The sequence below is a fragment of the Rhinoraja longicauda genome, chromosome 8 (genome assembly GCF_053455715.1).
Source record: "Rhinoraja longicauda isolate Sanriku21f chromosome 8, sRhiLon1.1, whole genome shotgun sequence".
Taxonomy (NCBI): domain Eukaryota; kingdom Metazoa; phylum Chordata; class Chondrichthyes; order Rajiformes; family Arhynchobatidae; genus Rhinoraja; species Rhinoraja longicauda.
The window spans coordinates 67,036,160-67,056,477 of NC_135960.1; the positions used below are offsets into that span (position 1 = coordinate 67,036,160).

General features: G+C 43.1%; 1 protein-coding gene across 3 annotated transcripts in view; it reads right to left on the reverse strand.

The window, feature by feature from the left end:
• osbpl11 (oxysterol binding protein-like 11) overlaps positions 1-20,318 on the reverse strand; it is a 92,602-nt gene that overhangs the window by 15,001 nt on the left and 57,283 nt on the right. For all 3 annotated transcript variants that reach the window (XM_078404169.1, XM_078404168.1, XM_078404170.1), the window contains 2 exons: positions 12,482-12,625; positions 5,407-5,896 (listed from right to left, as the gene is read on the reverse strand). In XM_078404169.1, coding sequence (XP_078260295.1) covers positions 5,407-5,896; positions 12,482-12,625 — 634 coding nt within the window. The remainder of the gene's footprint in view (positions 1-5,406; positions 5,897-12,481; positions 12,626-20,318) is intronic.

The window sequence follows — 20,318 nt, forward strand, 5'->3', positions numbered from 1 at the left end:
CATGCACTTTATTACCTTGCCAGAAGAGGGTGAACATTTCAGACTTAAAGAAATGTGCAGACTGAAACCTGACCTTACCCCAGAAATCAAGTCCTAGACTCATAACATAGATCAATCACCACATGCAGTATGATTCACTGCATTGAGAAGAGTGGAAAAATCTAAAAGCAACTCCCCACCTTGGATAGCATTCTACATTCTGAGAAAAAGGATGCATCCTCAACCTATGGCAGGGTTAGCCCAGGTTATCAATACATTAATACAAATTACAAAGCCCTTTAAGATAGCTTTGACATCATGGGATCTTTCCTTGTGCCCTACCAATGCACCTCCTTGGGCTACTTTGCAGCTTTTAACATAGAAACATAGAAAATCGAGCAGAATAGGCCATACAGCACTGCTCCAGTAATTAGCATAAACATGGAGGTTCACTTCAGTATCCACCTTCTTCACATATTCCTTGATCCTCTTCACCATTAAGAAATAGATGTCCTCTAGCAATATACATAATGACCTCCTCCACTTTCCGTAGTAGTGAACTCCACAGGTTCACCCCCTCAGAGTGGAGACATTTCTTTTGATCTTGATTCTAAAATGCTGTACACTGTATTCAGAGATAGCCTGCTGGTTCTGGACTCTCAAGACATCAGGACCATGTTCCCTGCATCAGGTCTGTCTCGACCCAAGATCCTTTCATTCTTCCCTACTCCTGTGGACACAGCCCTGACTTACCCAGTATCTCCTCGTATGTTAGACCAGCCATCTCAGGAACCAGTCGAATGCTACATTCCTTTTATAACACGAACATCCTGCCAAGCACACAGACCAAAACTGTACACAAACTCCACGTAGGGGTCTCACTAAAGCACTGCACAACTGCAGCAAGCATTTTTGCTGTTCTATTCAAACCCATTTCCAATGAAAGCCAGCATACTGTTTAATCAGAGGACGAACAAAGAAACTGTAAAGGTAAAAATGCAGTTGAGCTCTCGAGCCACATTTCAGTCAGGAATGGAGAATTTGAAATAGCAGGCAATCCATGACAGAGGGAAGGAACTAAATAAAGAATGGAGGATTATCTCACTGATACACATTCATTCTAACATGTATCATGTATAGGAGCAAAGAGGTCCTTCTGCAGTTGTACAGGGCCCTAGTGAGACCGCACCTGGAGTACTGTGTGCAGTTTTGGTCTCCAAATTTTAGGAAGGAGGGCGTGCAGCGTAGGTTTACTAGGTTAATTCCCGGAATGGCGAGACTGTCATATGTTGAAAGACTAGAGCGACTAGGCTTGTATACACTGGAATTTAGAAGGATGAGAGGGGATCTTATCGAAACATATAAGATTATTAAGGGGTTGGACACGTTAGGGGCAGGAAACGTTAGAGGCACCTATTGTCTGTTGTCTATTGTCTATGTAGCATGCTTCATCAGCAGAATTTAAGTTCAGACTAAATATATATAATAATCATGCCTTTCAAATTAAAGATCTTAAATCCAAGGCCATTTGCAGCCCATTCGGTAAAAGGACTGTTTAATTTACAGTACACCTGAAGCTGTGCAAGGTAACTTAAAAATACTAAATATAATCAACTCTAAGTTTAACACAGGGTATTTACCTCCGTATCTTCAAACGGGGAGGAGTCCCAAAAGGGCAGGGGAGCAGTCGGGTAGTGGTAATTTGTTTAGAAGGAGCTGCGATCATACAAACAGTATTCAATGTTCGTCGTTGGAATGGAGAATTATGGTGGAGGCTGAAAGGAAACTCCATCTTCAAATAGTTTTACTACAATGTTTTCTATCTGAAGTCACCAGATAATGTAATTTAGTGGATCATTTAATTATTCTTTGCTTGGAGACAATTCCATTTGAAACAAATTCATCTGGCTCAGCCAAGATCAAAAGACAAAGACCATGCAGCATTCACATATTTAACTCGATAAGCAAGCCTACAAGGAGGCAACCACTAGAATAGAACATGTATATAAGAAAATAACTGCAGATGCTGGTACAAATCGAAGGTATTTATTCACAAAATGCTGGAGTAATTCAGCAGGTCAGGCAGCATCTCAGGAGAGAAGGAATGGGTGACGTTTCGGGTCGAGACCCTTCTTCAGACGTCTGAAGAAGGGTCTCGACCCGAAACATCGCCCATTCCTTCTTCCTGAGATGCTGCCTGACCTGCTGAGTTACTCCAGCATTTTGTGAATAAACTAGAATAGAACAGGTCATTTCTTGTTGCACCTCACATACTATGTGGGGGAAAGTGGTTTATGATCAAATCATTTGGAATGGGGATAATCATTCACCTTCAAATTTAGTTTACTGACAGATGAAAAGTATGGCAATGTACAAGTATGATGAACATCTTGCAGCATTATGACGGGCATAGGGTCTCCCACAATGCACCAGACATGTTGTACAAGACAATGAAGCAAGTAAAGGCTGTGCAAAAACAAGACATTAGTGCAAAACACAGTTAGAAAACAAGTCCATAGCAGTGCAAGTCTGTTGTTGCATTGATGAGGTAAGATTAGGGTTCTTCAAGTTTGTTCAAGAACCTGATGGTTTCATCCAATAAACCTTGTTGTAGAAAAACAGCTGTTCCTAAACCTGATGGTGCAAGACTTCAGGTTTCTGTATCTCCTGTCAATAGACAATAGGTGCAGGAGTAGGCCATTCAGCCCTTCGAGCCAGCACTGCCATTCAATGCGATCATGGCTGATCACTCTCAATCAGTACCCCGTTCCTGCCTTCTCCCCATACCCCCTCACTCCACTATCCTTAAGAGCTCTATCCAGCTCTCTCTTGAAAGCATCCAACGAACTGGCCTCCACTGCCTTCTGAGGCAGAGAATTCCACACCTTCACCACTCTCTGACTGAAAAAGTTCTTCCTCATCTCCGTTCTAAATGGCCTACCCCTTATTCTTAAACTGTGGCCCCTTGTTCTGGACTCCCCCAACATTGGGAACATGTTTCCTGCCTCTAATGTGTCCAGTCCCCTAATTATCTTATATGTTTCAATAAGATCCCCTCTCATCCTTCTAAATTCCAGTGTATACAAGCCCAATCGCTCCAATGGTAACAGTGAAGAGGGGATGCCCGGATGGTGTGGGATTCTTGATAGATACAGCCTTCTTGAGGCCACACCTCATAAGATGCTTATTGATCACGGTGCTCAATTTGTCAAGTGCTAACTTGATATCTGCCCGAGGTGGAATGTAAACTGCAGCCAGGATGACAGCAGTGATCTCCCTCAGTAAGTAGAACAGTCAACACAACTGCCAGCCAGACATTTCAGGCCAGGGAAACATGAAGACAAGACAAGATTGCCATGTCCGAGCACCTCGCTTGGTCTATCATGAAGCAGGTGTCACCACCTTTTCCTTTTCCTGACTTTGCATTTGGCCCATACGGCTGGTGGGAACTTTGCTGTAATTTCCAGTTTCTTACATGTCGTGTCATTGTAAAGATGCATACAGAATTTTATGAACCACTGAATGAAAAGCTTACCGATATGCTCAGAAGAGTGGAGTTATTAGATGGATCAGGTATTTTTCATGAATAAATATCTGTTGAGGAATATAGGATAAGTATATCTGTTGCAGAAAAATATAGTGCAACAAAAATATTTATCCTACATTCTGTAGACATTTATGATATTCCAAGTCAACCAAAGTTAAATAACTTTACCTCCATGGTCTAATTTTCCTTTCATAAGTTCATGTCTTAGAAGCAAATGTAGGCCATTCAGTACATCGAGTCTACTCTGTCATTCATGGCTGATCTATCATTCCCACTCAACTCCATTCTCCTGTCTTCTCCCCATAACTGTTGACACCCTGTCAATCCCCACCTTAATAATACTCAATGATTTGGCCTCCACATCTTTCTAAGTGGTTACTATATAATTGCATTCCACAGAACTTTAAATGGAACTGCCATGAGAAAAAGGAAAGAAATCCACAGTCCCAACACCGCCACTTTGGGATTTGAATGAACACAGATTTTCCAAACAATCAGTGATCTCAGGGTGATTGGTTTCCTGACCTACAAACTCCTTAGAAGATATCAGGTCATAAGTGATAGGAGCAGAATTAGGCTATTCGGCCCATCAAGTCTACTCCGCCATTCAATCATGGTTGATCTATGTCTCCTCCTAACCCCATTCTCCTGCCTTCTCCCCACAACCCCCGACACCTGTACTGATCAAGAATCTATCTATCTCTGCCTTAAAAATATCCAGTGACTTGGCCTTTTCAGCCTGCTGTGGCAAAGAATTCCACAGATTCACCAGACCTCTGACTAAACAAATTCACCCTCATCTCCTTCTAAAGGAACGTCCTTTAATTCTATAACAAAATATTTCAGAAAACAAGAACTTCAAAACATCTGAAAGGACTCTTTCTATCAATGTTAGTGAACAGTAAACTCTTTGGGTTTTCACTAAATCACTTATTTCATGCAATGGCTCTGTACTGAGCTGCAAGAAAAGTGGCGTCCAAAATCAAACGCTCATAATATTGTAGCAATGGCACCATTGATTAATGATTCGTGGAGCTAATTAGGAAGTAAGACTTAAAGTATTAAAATAATTTTAGAAATAATTATTGAATTCCCAATCTACCAATTCTGGAAAGGTCACAGACTTTGGCATTTGAACCCCAAAGATAATGTTAGTAGCAGTTTTCTATTAAAGCTTCAGCAAAAGGCAAGTACATTTTTTGCCTAATGTTTAAATATTATGTGAAACATGATAACAGACCACAACACTGCCGGCCTGAGCATAAAATTAAGAACCCAAATTATTTCACCAGGATTGTCTCAATGAAGCATAACTTCATTCCTCTTTAGTCCTTTTCACCAATGCGAGTGAACATCAATTCGCAGAAAGGGCACGTGTCCTCTCGGATGAGATCATTTTGGTACAACTGCTGAGTTATAGACAGCAATTTATGGAAGTAGCTTGCCATTTCCCATTCACTGTCTAATAAGTCTTCACAATTTTGTTAACCTTTTGAATCATAAGGTTTTCTCTTGACAGAGAGCAGAAGTTATGAAAAGGATCTTGACCTTATCATGACACATCACATTTTTTCCCCTTGAGGTTTTCTTATAGATCATCGGCCTCAGAAGCATTAATAGCATTATAGCCACGGTGTTTTTGGGTCTTAACACATGAAGCCAATTCTAGCTTCCGTTCAAGTGTCTCAAATTATAGAGCTTAGAACTATTATATTAGCATCTGCTCATGGTATTACCGATGTCACGTGAAAATGAAATTTAATTTCTATTTTTGTCAGTAACCCAGCTCTTGTAAATTTGTCATTTCATAACTGATACCCAATTTAATAAGAAACATTTTGTCGCATTTCTTACTTTGAGACAGAAACAATGCATCTTACCTTCGCCAATCATTACAACTCCAATAGACATGCCCATGAACTTGCTCTTTGTCCATACATGAGTGTTTGCACACATGTTTTTCTCTTCACACTCTACATAAAATCCTGATACAGGTGGATGATGAGACACCTGTTCTGACACAAATCTTAAAAGATAGTCTGCTTGGCCTCTTCCCTCCGAACCACCAGAGCACTCTGTCGTTTGCCAGCAATTCTGCGATGAGCTACCACATGATTTACCACTCGTGTTTCTCGGTACATTCCATGAGCAATGAAATGTTTCACCAATAATTGGATTGTATGGTTTCTTAGCCACAGCTCCTTTACGGCCTTCGTGGAATGAGGTAAGGTAATACTCGACAAAACGGACCATTCTCTCTTCAGGATTTGCACCATCTGTGATACCAATGAAGAGATCTGGATGGGACATAAAGTCTGCATACATCTCCAGTAATGAACGTTTCTCCAGAATAAAGGTTGGAAGAACCACCTACAGGGGAACCAGAAAAACAAACTTTATATGCATTCAATTTTGGTAAAATTGTTTCTAAATTATATCCGACAACTAATGACACTTCGCAAGGTAATTATAGAATAGGAAGGTTAATTAGTTTATTCTAACATTTCACTGAAGTGCCATTACGAGCTGCAATAAAGTTTCATAGAAACATAGAAAATAGGTGCAGGAGGAGGCCATTTGGCCCTTCGAGCAAGCACCGTCATTCATTGTGATCATGGCTGATCATCCGCAATCAGTTAAATTTATTTCATTGCATAGTCCTTCATAAACCAAGTTAGAAGTCCAATAAGCTCAACATGCACATGCTATTTCCTTGAAACAGGGAACCAGTTCATCCCCTGGTTTCTGCCCATGGGCGTGAGTTTGAATACAATAAACCCTCGATGTAACGGACCATCGAGCAGGAGGAATGTTGTCCTTTATTGAAAATTGTCCGCTATAACCGAATAAGGTATTATCGTTGTATGTAGTTGAAACAAAGAACTACAGATGATGGTTAATGCACTAATGGACACAGACTCAGCAACTCAGGAAGCATCTCTGGAGAACAAGGATAGATGCATCAGGACCCTTCTTCAGACTGATACAGATTGCTATTATTCCAGCACCTTGTGTCGTTTCACCTTAAAACTAGCCGCAGGTCTGCACCAACGAGCCCTTCTTCACCGGTTGACACACCTTACTTTGTAGACCCCGACCGGACTCTTATTCTTCAGGATGCCGCTACCGAACAGAACGCACTTGGTCACTGTGAGGTTTCCCGCACCACTACAGACTCCTCCTCCACCTCTCCCACAGTCACCGACATCTTCCAAGGTATCAGCAACTCCAGGGGAGGGAGAGGACGAGGTGGCGGTGGAGGGTGGGGGGGAAGAAGAGGCTGAGTGGACAGAGCAACGGGAGAAGGTGGAGGAGGCGGTGGAGGAGGGGAGAGGCCGAGTTCACAAACGTGATGGGAGCAGGAGGCGGCGGAAGTGGACAAAGCGACGAGGAAAGGAGGCAGTGTTAGAGGGAACAGAGGCTGAGTGGCCAAAGCGATGGCCAACAGAAAGAAACAGCAGCTAGTGAGAGGGGAGGGAACCCCACGGTGACCAAGCTACAACGTGAGCTGCATCAACAATGCTATCACCTGGACGGTGAGTGAAGAAGGGCTTGCTGGTGCATCTTGTAAGCTGTGTGTGGCGTGGAAGCCGGGGGGGGGGGAAGAGGAACCGATGTGACATCAACATCTTAGAGGGATTGAGATACTTCACCAGGCTGGCAGATAGGATTAATTACAATTGCATTATGGTTGGTGCAGATATGCTGAGACAAAGTGTTTGTTCCTATGCTGTACTGTTCTATGATCCTCTCGCAAAATAAATTGCTCAGCAACTGGAAAGAATTGTGCAGGAAGAAACTGCAGAAGCTGGTTTCATTTTTTTTTTCTTCATATTTCAGATACAGCGCGGAAACAGGCCTTTTCGGCCCACCAAGTCCGCACCGCCCAGTGATTCCCGCACACTAACACTATCCTATAGACACTAGGGACAATTTTTACATTTACCCAGTCAATTAACCTACATACCTGTACGTCTTTGGACCAAAGATTTAAACCAAAGATAGACACAAAAAGCTGGAGTAACTCAGCGGGAAAGGCAGCAACTCGAGACAGAGACCCAAATGTCACCCATTCCTTCTCTCCAGAGTTGCTGCCCGTCCCGCTGAGTTACTCCAGCTTTTTGTGTCTATCAACTGGAAATAATTCACAGGTCTGATTTTCGAAGCTGCAGGTGCCATTCTAGGTTGTCTGGTACGATTAACACAAATAATTCCTTATCTGCAAGGATTTGAGATTCAAATGTGCATGAATACTGTAACTGATTATGTTTGAGATAGGCAAAGTAATGCCAGCAACATTTTTCTGATCTTGAAAGCCTGTGGTTTGAACTTGATTGAGAACATGGTGTGAAATTACTAGTTCAATTTACAGGTTTGTGAAAATGCTGCAAATTTTATGCACATATTCTGGCAACAGATGAATTAATATCATGAAGAGGTTTGGCTGCTTTTATGTGATTTTTCACACAATTCTTGGCTCTCAAGAATGGAATACTGTATGTCACACATGCTTTTTTCTTCAGAACAAAACAGAAAAGTCCATCGAAATTAGCAATCGCTCACAGCCGAAGAGCCCAACTGCAATCGGCTCACAATTTCCACACTGCAGGTTTCTCAAGCAGAATATGAGATGTGGTTCTTAATGTTTTAATTACCACATTAACCAGGAAAGGAAATTCACTTCATGTGAACATAATTCATTGTACTAAAATAAAAGTTATAAGACGGGTCTCAAAAGATGCAGCAAGCAGATACATGGTAGCTTTCCTAAATGTATTTGAACAATACTTGGCAAAAACATCAATGGGGCTACAGGGAGTGGGCAGAGGACAGAGATGGACAGAATTGCTGCAGAGGATGCCAGCACCATGATGGACAATAGCCTCCCCTCATGACTGTATTGTTTTATAAAATAACACAAAATGTGGTGGAGGGACTCAGCGAGTCATGCAGGATCTGTGGAAGCAGACGAGGAATGATGTTATGGGTTGAGACTGCAGGTCAGGACTGGGAGTATAGTGGAAAGATAGCCAGTACATAGATGTGAGAGAGAGAGAGAGAGGGGGGCGAGTCAGGGTCAGGGAGGCGATATGTAGAATCGGGTGAGGGGAGGATGATGGGGAAAAAATACTCAACACCAGTGTCCTGCAAGGATGCGTTCTCAGTCCCCTACGATACTCCCTTTACACTTAAGATTGTGCATCCAAATTAGGGACAAGTTGCAGAGGCAAAATAACCTATAAACTTACACATCTTTGGAATGTGGGAGGAAACCAGAGCACCCGGAGAAAACCCATGCGGACATCCGGAAAACATACAAACTCCGTAGACAACGCCCGTAATCAGGACCAAACCCAGGTGTCTGGTGCTGTAAGGCAGCAACTCTGGTGGTGTAAGGCAGCAACTCTACCGCTGCGTCACTTTGCCACAAATTCACCACAAATTTTCCAGTCGAGTGTCCTGCATTTGGGGACATCGCAGGAGAGTGCAATGTCCTGGGAGATCGGCCTTGTCCTGGGAGATCGGCCATCTTTACCGATTCTCCCCTGCCACGTAAGTTTGGTCAAGAGCTTCAAGTTCTTTAGTTTTATTTTGTAGCAAATGATCTGTTGTGGACCAAGCATGTTGAAGCAACAGCCAAATCAGCAAACCAACACTTCCACTTCCTTGGGAGACTCAGGAAATTTGGCATGTCTCCAGTGACCTCCAAACTTCCACAACTGTGATGCACCATGGAAAGCATACTGTTGTGTTGCATCACAGCTTGGTTCAGGAACAGCTCTGCACAAGACCGCAAGAAATTGCAGAGTTGTGGCTATAACCCAGTCCATCACACAGATTAGATTTCCCACCATCAACTCCAACTAAACTTCATGTTGCCTCGGGAAAGCAGTCAACATAATCAAAGACTTGCCACACGCTGGTCATTCCTCCTTCTCCCTACTCCCATCAGGCAGACAATAAAGGAGCCTCTGTTATCAGGTTCTGAACGGTCCTTTCAAAAGCTAGGGTATTGTCCAATTCATCTCTACCCCATTGCAGACATTGGACTATATCTCTGGAACAATATTCTGCACTCTGCATCTTCCCCTCTCCTCTACCTATTGTATTTGAGTTTAACTTGAATGTATTTATATATTATCTGATCTGATTGGATAGCATGCAAAACAAAGCTTTTCACTGTACCTCAGTGCACTTGACAATGATAAGCCTAAAATTAAAATGGAGCCAGGTGGGGGAGGTGACACGTTGGGACAAAGGATGATAAGTGGGGGGACCGCCGTGAAGAACAATGGAAGACCTGGCGTGGGGGACGGTGGGAGAACAAAGGGGGGCCCCCGGTGTGGGGCAGGGCACTTTAGGTTTAGAATCCTCTGCCCATGGTATAAGCCTTTGTTTGTTCGTTCGTTCGTTCTGGTTAAACTGCTGTGCACACAGCAGCCAGCCACTTGTCTCTTTCTTTTTAAAAAACTTTAAAATTTATTTTTAATTTCAAGTGTTCGTGTACCCTGTTGTGTGCTGTGACTGTTGGCAGACCAGGGATGATTAAAGTTCTATTGTATTGCATCGTAAGAGAGGTGAAAATAGAAAGTAGAAAATTATAGGGCGGCACGGTAGCGCAGCGGTAGAGTTGCTGCTTTACAGCGAATGCAGCGCCGTAGACTCAGGTTCGATCCTGACTACGGGTGCTGTACTGTAAGGAGTTTGTACGTTCTCCCCGTGACCTGCGTGGGTTTACTCCGAGATCTTCGGTTTCCTCCCACACTCCAAAGACGTACAGGTATGTAGGTTAATTGGCTGGGTAAATGTAAAAATTGTCCCTAGTGGGTGTAGGATAGTGTTAATGTACGGGGATCACTGGGCGGCACGGACTTGGAGGGCCGAAAAGGCCTGTTTCCGGCTGTATGTATATGATATATGATATGATATTTTGGCAGGTGGAAGTGCATGTGGGAGGGGGTGGGGGTTGTAACCAAGATAGAAGAAATGTGAGATAGACACAAAAAGCTGGAGTAACTCAGCGGGTCGGACAGCATCTTTGGAGAAGACTGCATTCTCCGACCACCTTCTATCTTTATCCCGCCAATCCCCTGACATCAGTCTGAAGAAGGGTCTCGACCCAAAACGTCACCCATTTCTTCTCTCCAGAGATGCTGCCTGGCCCGTTGAGTTACTCCAGCATTTTGTGTCTACCTTCGATTTAAACCAGCATCTGCGGTTCTTTCCTGCACACTAAAGGTTTAAGTTTATTGTTTATTATCACGATTACTTAGGTACAGTGAACCTTTGTTCTGCATGTTATGCAATCAAATCAGATAATGCTGTACATAAATACAATCAAGCCACACTCAAGCACAATAGGTAGAGCAAGGTATAGATACAAAGTGCAGAATATAATTTACAGGTAGAAAAGAGATTTAAAGAGTTGGGCGATTATTGTATCGACAATAGATCATCCACCGGGCGAGCATGCAGAGTCACCACACTCTGGCACCATCTTGGTTGGATGTGGAGGAAGGTGGAGTGAAAGTTGTGGATCAAGGTAGTGGTGTTGGGGGGGGGGGGGGGGAGGGGAGTGGGGGGGAGTAGTCATACAGAAAATGGTGGAAATGCTTGTAAAGGATCCATTAAGTACAGCAGAGAGGAAGCGACATCTTAATGGAGGGCCGTTCAGAGGTCCTAGAGCGGAAAGCATCACTTAGAGAACAGATGAGAAAGAGATGAGAAAACCGAGGGATGCCATTCTTTTAGGAGACAGGACGGAAGGTGATGTAGTTAAGATAGCTGTGGGAGTACATGGGTCAGTAGTATCTATTGGTAGATAGTTTGCAGGGATGCAGAGATTCATGTACATTCCTTTAATCTGCTCAATTGCATTGGGTGCTTGTGATGTTGTTGCCTCTACAATGACGAGACCAAGCACAGCCGAGGCAACTGTTTTACAGAGCACCTAGTTCTGTTCACAATGGCCATCCTGATTTTCCATTAGACATCAGGTCAGCACCCCTTCCCATTCCCACAACGACATGTCCATCCGTGGCCTTCTCCACTCCAACAGCGAGGCCAAATGCAAACCAGAGCGCCACCTCCTCACATTCCACTTAGATAGCCCACAACCCAGCACTATGCACTTTGTACTTTTCAGCTTCAGATTAACCCACGCCCTACGTTCCTTTCTCACTCCCAGCAGTCTATTCAGGTTTTCTCGCTTGGTTCACCTATTACATCCCTCCCCTTTGTTACCCAGACCCGTTTACCAACCCCCCCCCGGCCCACCCCTCATTCCATCTATCATCATCCCTCCCTCATCTAGTTCTATCTATCAGCCTGTCTCACTCCTCCCTCACCTCTTTGGACTCGCTAATCTCCCTCTTGGTTCCTATGCAATGTGTTGACTTGAGGCATCAACCATCTCTTGTTCTCCACAGGTGTTGCTTGACCTGATAAGTTCCTCCAGGAGATCGTTTGTTGCTTTAAATTCCAGAAATTACAGTCTTGTACCTTCCAGCAGTTTGTCGTTTTCTCCAGATTCAATCATCTGCAGTCTGTATTATTTTTATAATTCTGTGATGCTAAAAGCAAAACACACATCCCCAAAAAAATCTTTGCAGCACTTGAAATATTCCGAGTTGTCATGCTTGCCACACTAGTTTAGCTTAGAGATAGAGCACGGAAACAGGCCTTTCGGCCCACCGGATCCGCACCGACCAGCGATCCCCGCACATTAACACTATCCTACACACACTAGGGACAATTTACACATACACCAAGCCAATTAACCTACATACCTGTACGTCTTTGGAGTGTGGGAGGAAACCGAAGATCTCGGAGAAAACCCACGTGGTCACGGGGAGAACGTACAAACTCCGTACAGACAGCACCCGTAGTCGGGATTGAACCCGGGTCTCCTGCGCTGCAAGGCAGCAACTCTACCGCTACGCACGATGTACTTACTCGTGTCAAATCCATACCCAGCTTCAGCTGAGATAACAAGTGTAGAATCACACTGCGCTGTTCTTCAACAACTCCAAGATCATCTTCCACCTCATCCTCAATGGTATCTTCTGTTTCGTCATCTGGGTTTATTTCTTCCGGCTCCTGCAGACAAAAGTAAGTAAAAAAAGGTGATGAACAAATTTTTGTGAAATGATTCTAAACGTGTACATCATAGAAAAGATCCTTAAGACTATGTATCAAAATGAATGTTTTGAAAGGACCCAGTATTTCATATCCTGGGACTTAAGAATTATTAAAAGACTTGATCCAAAAACTGTAACAACAAAAAAAACTTGTACAACTTGAACTTCAGATTCTTGGTGCGTATATTAGATTATTGTAAGATAAATACCAAAATGCAACATGGCAATCACATTAAATTAAAATTTGACTTACTCCAGAATAGTTTTTGATTTTGGCAAATCATGTCATGAGTCATTTAAAAAATACAAACCTGGAGAGTGGGATTCAGTAATATACCAGAGAAGCCATTACACCACCATGGAGGAGCTGTCAGTGAGTACAAATGATAATCATGGCATGTTCAGGCAGACATTGGCTCACTCACCACTGTCCACATATTTGATCTGGTACTTTTACAGTTGTTTGCATCATTCAACTTTACTTATTGAGTCATCTGGGAGTCCTTGTGTGACCTTATTATGTTTACTCTTACTCCAGGAACTGGAACCATGGCTTTTGGCAATAAGCCCACACCCCAAAAAGTTACAGTTCCTGTAGTGTCAACATAAAGGAATGGTTAGGAGACTTGGAATAGGAGGAAGAATTGGTTGAAAGCTGAAACAGACATCGAGGGGGGGTGGGGCAAGTAATCACAACATGTTAATATTTAGATATTAGAATAAAGTGCCATGGTATCAAAGGCTATGGGTCAGATGCGAGAAACTGATATTGGTATAATTGGATATTTTATGGCCAACACCGTCACAATGGGGTGTTTCATATTGGCTGCCCTTTGGAGGCAGCGTCTTCAAGAGATAGATCCCTCTGATGGTGTGGAGGTCAGCACCGGTGATGGACATGAGCAATATTTACTGTCCAATTTCCATGCTCTATAACTTTACGTGCAGAGCAACTTCAGGACAGGATGGCAGACCACTATCGTCTTTTCTCACGTGTTCATTTTTAGGTTCTTACATACACTAATTCCCAAATGATCAGTCAATTTTAAAACAAGTTGTTAATTTTCCCCTCAATTGCATCTCCTGATTTTCTGTTTATTAATAACAAATTGCAAAGTGATTCATAACTGATTGGAAATGTAATCTTTAAACTCTTTGTCAAGTGGACGGGACGGTGTCGCAGCGGTAGATGTGCTGCCTTACTGCACCAGAGACCCAGGTTTGATCCTGACTACGGGTGCTGTCTGTACGGAGTTTGTACATTCTCCCCGTGACCTGCGCGGGTTCTGTCCGGAATATCCAGTTTTTAATGGGAGATAATACGATATTATTCCATACGATATTATTTTATACATTAGACATTGTTACGGTATTATTTTATACATTGTTGTTTAAGGTTTGTAACTACTTAGGCATTAGGCGCCTCTCTGTAACTAATTAAGGCGCTCTAGATATTCCTTACCCTTGACACGTGTCTGTAACATAACACTCCTTTGCTTTAGCCTGTACCTTTGCTTTAGCCTAGACGGTAAGGGTGGCAGAATGTGAAGAGATGCAGACATTCATCAATGAGTAGGATTTAATGGTGGCAAGAGAAGAGATAAGGAAAGACATAGACCTTGGGGTGATGGATGGATGGATGTGAGGGATGGACTAGCAGGAAATAAGGGAGGCGAAGTATGAAGGGATGTGAGCATTGAGATAAGGATATATTACTAAATGGGATTTAATGGTGGCGGGACAGACGGGTGACTACAAAGAAATGAATGACTGAAGAAAGGAGTGTGGGTATGAGGTAATGTAAAGAAGATAAGGTTTAGAAAAATCCTATAAAAATAGGCTGCCCGGTGTACTAAGTGGGCAGTCAGATGGTTGACATCCTGATTGTTCCAGCCGTTGTTTGCAAATAAAGGCTTTTAACTTCTTGAAGAATTCTCCGTGTCACCTGCTTCATTTTGAACACCGGTAACCACGACATTTTCTCCCATAATCCAAAGACATACAAGTTTGTAGGTTAATTGGCTTGGTGTAATTTGTAAATTGTCCCTGGTGCGTGTAGGATAGTGCCAGTATGCGGGGATCACAGGTTGGTGCAGACTTGGTGTGCCGAAGGGCCTATTTCCGCATTGTATCGCTAAACTAAATGTGACATAAATTGATTAAATTTAAATAAAATAAGCAAACAAGAGTGCAAAGCAAAGAGTGTTTAGTGGATGGGTGCAGAGGTAAGAAATGGGACAAATGGCTGAGAGCTCTGTCAACAATTGCGGAGGAGAGGCCACGCTGAAGAACTCACTGATGTGGAAAGTGTTATCATCAGAAAAGATGTAACGGAACCACTTGTAATCCAAGTTACCTAATCCCCTGAAATACAGTAAAGAAAAGAATCAGAGATGGACCACACAAAAGTGAGAGTGAAGTGGAAATAGACAATAAAGGGCGGCAAGGTGGTACAGCGGTAGAGTTGCTGCCTTACAGCACCAGAGACCAGTGTGCGATCCTGATTGCGGGTGCTGTCTGTATGGAGTTTGTACGTTCTCCCCATGACCTGCGTGGGGTTTTCTCTGAGAACTCTGGTTTCTTCCCACAATCCTGACATTCAGATTTGTAGATTCATTGGCTTGGTATAAATGTAAAAATTGTCCTTAGTGTGGGTAGGGTAGTGTTAGTGTGCGGGGATCACTGGTCAGTGCAGACTCGGTGGGCCGAAGGGCCTGTATCCACGCTGTATCTCGAAACTAAACTAAACTAAAGACGGTGAAACTTGAATTCTATGTTAACAAATATCCCTTTGAATGCTACAGATGCGTGGTTGCGAGCATACTGATGGGTTGCATCACGGCTGGTTCAGCAGCTTGCACACCCAGCAATTAAATAAATGATTGAAAGTGGTAAACATTGCCCCGATCCATCACAGATTTCTAAGTCTACTGGCCTCCGCACCATCGGAGGGAATTATAAGAGGTGCTGCCTTAAAAAAGGCAGCCAACATGAAAAACCACACCATCCTTGCCACGCTCTCATTTCATGCCTACCATCAGGGAGGCGATACAGGAATCATGACCACCACATTCAAAAATAGTTTCTACCCAACTACCATCAAGCTCTTGAACACCACACAACACTAACCTCAACTATGAACTTACGGACTGTCAATGGTTGCACCAAGGACTTTTATATTTTCTTGCACGAGAGTTGTGGTTATTAATTTACAGAATTGTTATTATAAATTATCTATGCATATTGTCTCTGCAGGAATGTTTTGCTGCTGCAAGTAAGAGTTTCATTGTTTGGTACTTAGTCAGATTGCGTGAGATCCAGGGAGAGCCGACAAACGATACAGAATTAGCTTCATGAAAGGAAGCAGAGGATATAGGTGGAAAAGTGTTTATTAGACGAGAGGCCGATGACCAGTGGTGTGCCTCAGAGGTGTGCTGGTTCCACTGCTGTTTGTGGTTCATATCAACGATTTGGATGAGAAAGTACGTGCCATAATTAGTAAGTTTGCAGATGACATTAAAGTTGCTAAACACATTAATTCTCCTTACCATTCCCACACTGACCTTTCTGCCCTAGGTCTCCTCCATTGTCAGAGTACGGCTAAATGCAAATTGGAGGAACAGAATCTCATAATTCGTTTGGGCAGCTTACAGCCCAGTGGTATGAATTTTGATTTCTCTCACTTCAAGTAACCCCGGTATTCCCTCTCTCTCTATCCATCTCCCACCCAGGTCACACCAGCTTCTCGGTTTCACCCAACAAACAACAAGGGCCTGTTCCTTTATCATTGTTACTTTTTTGCATACTGTATCTTCCATTCATTGTTCTTTATCTCTCTACATCATCGCCTATATCTCTCGTTTCCCTATTCCCAAACTAGTCTGAAGAAGGGTCTTGATCCAAAACGTCACCCATTCCTTCTATCCAGAGATGCTGCCTGTCCTGCTGAGTTGCTCCAGCTTTTTGTGTCTATCCGGTTTAAACCCAGCATCTGCACTTCCTTCATACACAAGTGGTATTGTCGAAAGTGAAGATACTTAGCAAATATTACAGAAGTACCATGATCAGTTGGGCAAGTGGGCTGAGGAATGGTCAAAGCAGAATACCTGAAGTCTTGCATTTTGGGAAGCCACACCAGAGCTGGCCACTCACAGTAAATGGCAGGGCTCTGGGGAATGTTGTAAAGCAGAGGGGTCTAGGAGGACAGGTGCATAGTTCCCCTAAAGTAGTGTCAAAGGTAGATACAGTGGTAAAGGAGACACTTGGTACATAGTCCTTCATCAGTCAGGGTATTGAGTATAGAAGTTGGGACGTTATGTTATAGTTGTACAAGATATTGGGGAGGCAGCACTTCAAAGTACTGTATTCACTTTTGGTCACCCTACAAAAGAAAGGATGTCATTAAGGTGGAAAGGGTGCTGAGATTTACAAGGAATGCTGATAGGATTTGAGGGCCTGAGGTTGGACAGGCCAGGACTTTATTACTTGGTGCACTATAAGCTGAGGTATGATCTTATGGACGTGTACAAAAATCATGGGGAATAGTAATGTGTGAATGCATAATCTTTTACAAAATGTAGGGAACCAAGAACCAGAAAACAAAGCTTTAAGGTGAGACGGGTGATATTTAATAACCCAAGGAGCAGGTTTTTCAGTTAGAGGGTAGTGGGTAGATGGAAAAAGCTGCAGGAGGAGGTAGTTGAGGAAGGTCTGAAACAGCATTTAAAAGGCACAGAAAAGAAAAGTTTAGAGGTAAATGAGCCAAAGGCAGCCAAATGGGGCCAGCTTAGATGGGGCATCATGGTTGTCATGGACGAGTTGGAACAAAAGGTCCGTTTCTATCATGACAATGGCATTCTTGACGATGTAATGGAGTAAAGAGATGAAGGAAAAGGCCTGTGGTAGAAATTAAACAAGGACTGTTCTACATATTGCATGAACGTGGGGGCATGAGGGTTCCCACATGGGTTCCCATAGCTATAGTTTTGATATATAGAAAAAGAGAACTCCATAACATGAACACGTTTAACCAAGTGAACAAGGATGATGCTACACTGGTTCAATCTCCATTACATTTACAAAGATGAAATCAGTCAGGGCCTGAGAAGAAAATAAAATGAGCGGAAAAGGACTAAAACAGGGAATTAGGAGCTCCAAGGAACATAAAAACACTTGGCATGTAGGATAAAAGAGACTCCCAAGGTATTTTATACAAATGTTAAAAACAAGAGGATAACGAGGGAGAGGTAAACGATATTTTACCTTTATTAAAAAGGGAAAGGTGGATTTGACATGAATTTATTGGCAAGTGAACTTCACATCAGTGATAAGGAAGGGGATTCTTAGGGATAGGATTTAAGTCGCATTTGGAAGAGAATGGGCAGTCAAAGGATGCAGAAAAATATAAATTAGTTAATGATATGGCAAGAGAAATGGGAGATGGAGTTTAAGCTGGGGAAAGTGTGAGATGTTGCACGTTAGGAGGTTAACTGCAAAAGGGGAAGCAATTAATCACAGGACCTGGAACAGCATTGCCGTACAGAGGGATTGAGGGGTCCATGTCCATGGGCCCCCAAAAGAGGTGACACCAATCAATGGAATGGTAAAGAAGGGGCATGATGTACTTGCCTTCAATCAGACAGACCACGGAGCACAAGAATCAGGAACTCATATTGCAGCTTTATAAAACTTTGGTTAGGTCATATTAGGAATATGACCTGACCTAACACATTAGGTATATGACCTAACCTTCCTTGCTTCTCTCCCGAGATCCTGCCTGACCTGCTGAGTTACTCCAGCATTTTGTGAATAAATCGATTTGTACCAGCATCTGCAGTTATTTTCTTATAGGAATATTGTGTGCAGTTTTTTTTTGTTTTTTTTAAAGAGAGATACAGGCCCTTCGGCCCACTGAGTCCGCGCCACCCAGCGATCCCCGCACATTAACACTATCCTACACACACTAGGGACAATTTTTACATTTACCCAGCCAATTAACCTACATACCTGTACGTCTTTGGAGTGTGGGAGGAAACCGAAGAGCTCGGAGAAAACCCACGCAGGTCACGGGGAGAACGTATAAACTCCGTACAGACGGCGCCCGTAGTCAGGATCGAACCCGAGTCTCCGGCGCTGCATTCGCTGTAAGGCAGCAACTCTACCGCTGCGCCACCATGCCACCCAATTTTGTACCATCACAGGAAAGATGTGGAGGGTTTGGATATGGGTGCAGAAGAGGTTTGCCAATATACTACCTGAATTAGAGGCTATTAATAATATGAAGAGGTTGGACAAACCTGGATTGTTTTCCCTGGAGCGGCAGAGGGGAAACCCAATAGAAGTTTATAAAATTATGAGGCAATTAAGATAAACAGAATTTCTTTCCCATGGTATAGATGTCAAATAATAGAGGGAACAACTTTAAGGTAAAAAGAAGAAAGTTTAAAGTGCAGGGCAAGGTTTAGTTTTATGTTGAGTTTTCTTTAAAGAGAGTGGCAATGGAAACAAATACTACAGTCGGATTCAAGGGGGTTTTATATCACCCGAGTGCAGGCAGATCAAGTCAAGTCAAGTCAAGCCTATTTGTCACATACACATACACGATGTGCAGTGAAATGAAAGTGGCAATGCCTGCGGATCGTGCAAAAAAAAATTACAATTACAGCATATAAATTAAAATTAATACAGAAAAGAAAATTTAGTCCCTGGAGTTATAATAGTTAACAGTCCTGATGGCCTGTGGGAAGAAACTCCGTCTCATCCTCTCCGTTTTCACAGCGTGACAGCGGAGGCGTTTGCCTGACTGTAGCAGCTGGAACAGTCCGTTGCTGGGGTGGCAGGGGTCCCTCATAATCTTGCTTGCTCTTGATCTGCACCTCCTGATGTATAGGTCCTGCAAGGGGGCGAGTGTAGTTTCCATGGTACATTCTGCCGAACGCACTACTCTTTTCAGGGCCTTCCTTTCCTGGGCAGAGCTGTTCCCAAACCAGACTGTGATGTTGCCGGACAGGATGCTCTCTACAGCCCCAGAGTAGAAGCAATGATGGATCCTCAGAGACACTCTGAATTTCCTCAGCTGTCTGAGGTGGTAAAGGCGCTGCCTTGCCTTACCCACCAGTGCGGGATTCATTTAATTTGACATCATATTTGGTACAGACATCAAGGGCGGAAAGACCTGTTTTTACAATGTATTGTTATATATATATATTAACCCTCAAAACCCAACTCTGAATTCAACAATTTCAAGTGTGATGGAACAAGCCAACTATGACAGAACTGTTTTACTGAGCTGATGTTACTTTCAGCACTGTGTACTTCAGATTTCCTGCAAATGTTGTGTCGGCTCTCACATCTCCAACATTTGCACTTTGTTTTACACTCATCTGCCCTTGCTCATCTCCTTCGATTTGCATATCCTACAAACAGATGAGTTGCAGTTAACAAGGTTTCACCACTATCCCAATCCACGTCTCCAGTTTTGGTCCCATTTTGTCTATGTTTTTCCAGCATATCACAGACATTCCCGCATCCATCCCACCCTCCCCCTTTTCTGCAGCTGAAAATATATTTGATCTCTAGTGTCTTGCTAGTTCTGATGAAATATTATTAATATGAAATTCCACCTGTTTGTCTTTACAGATACTGCCCGATCT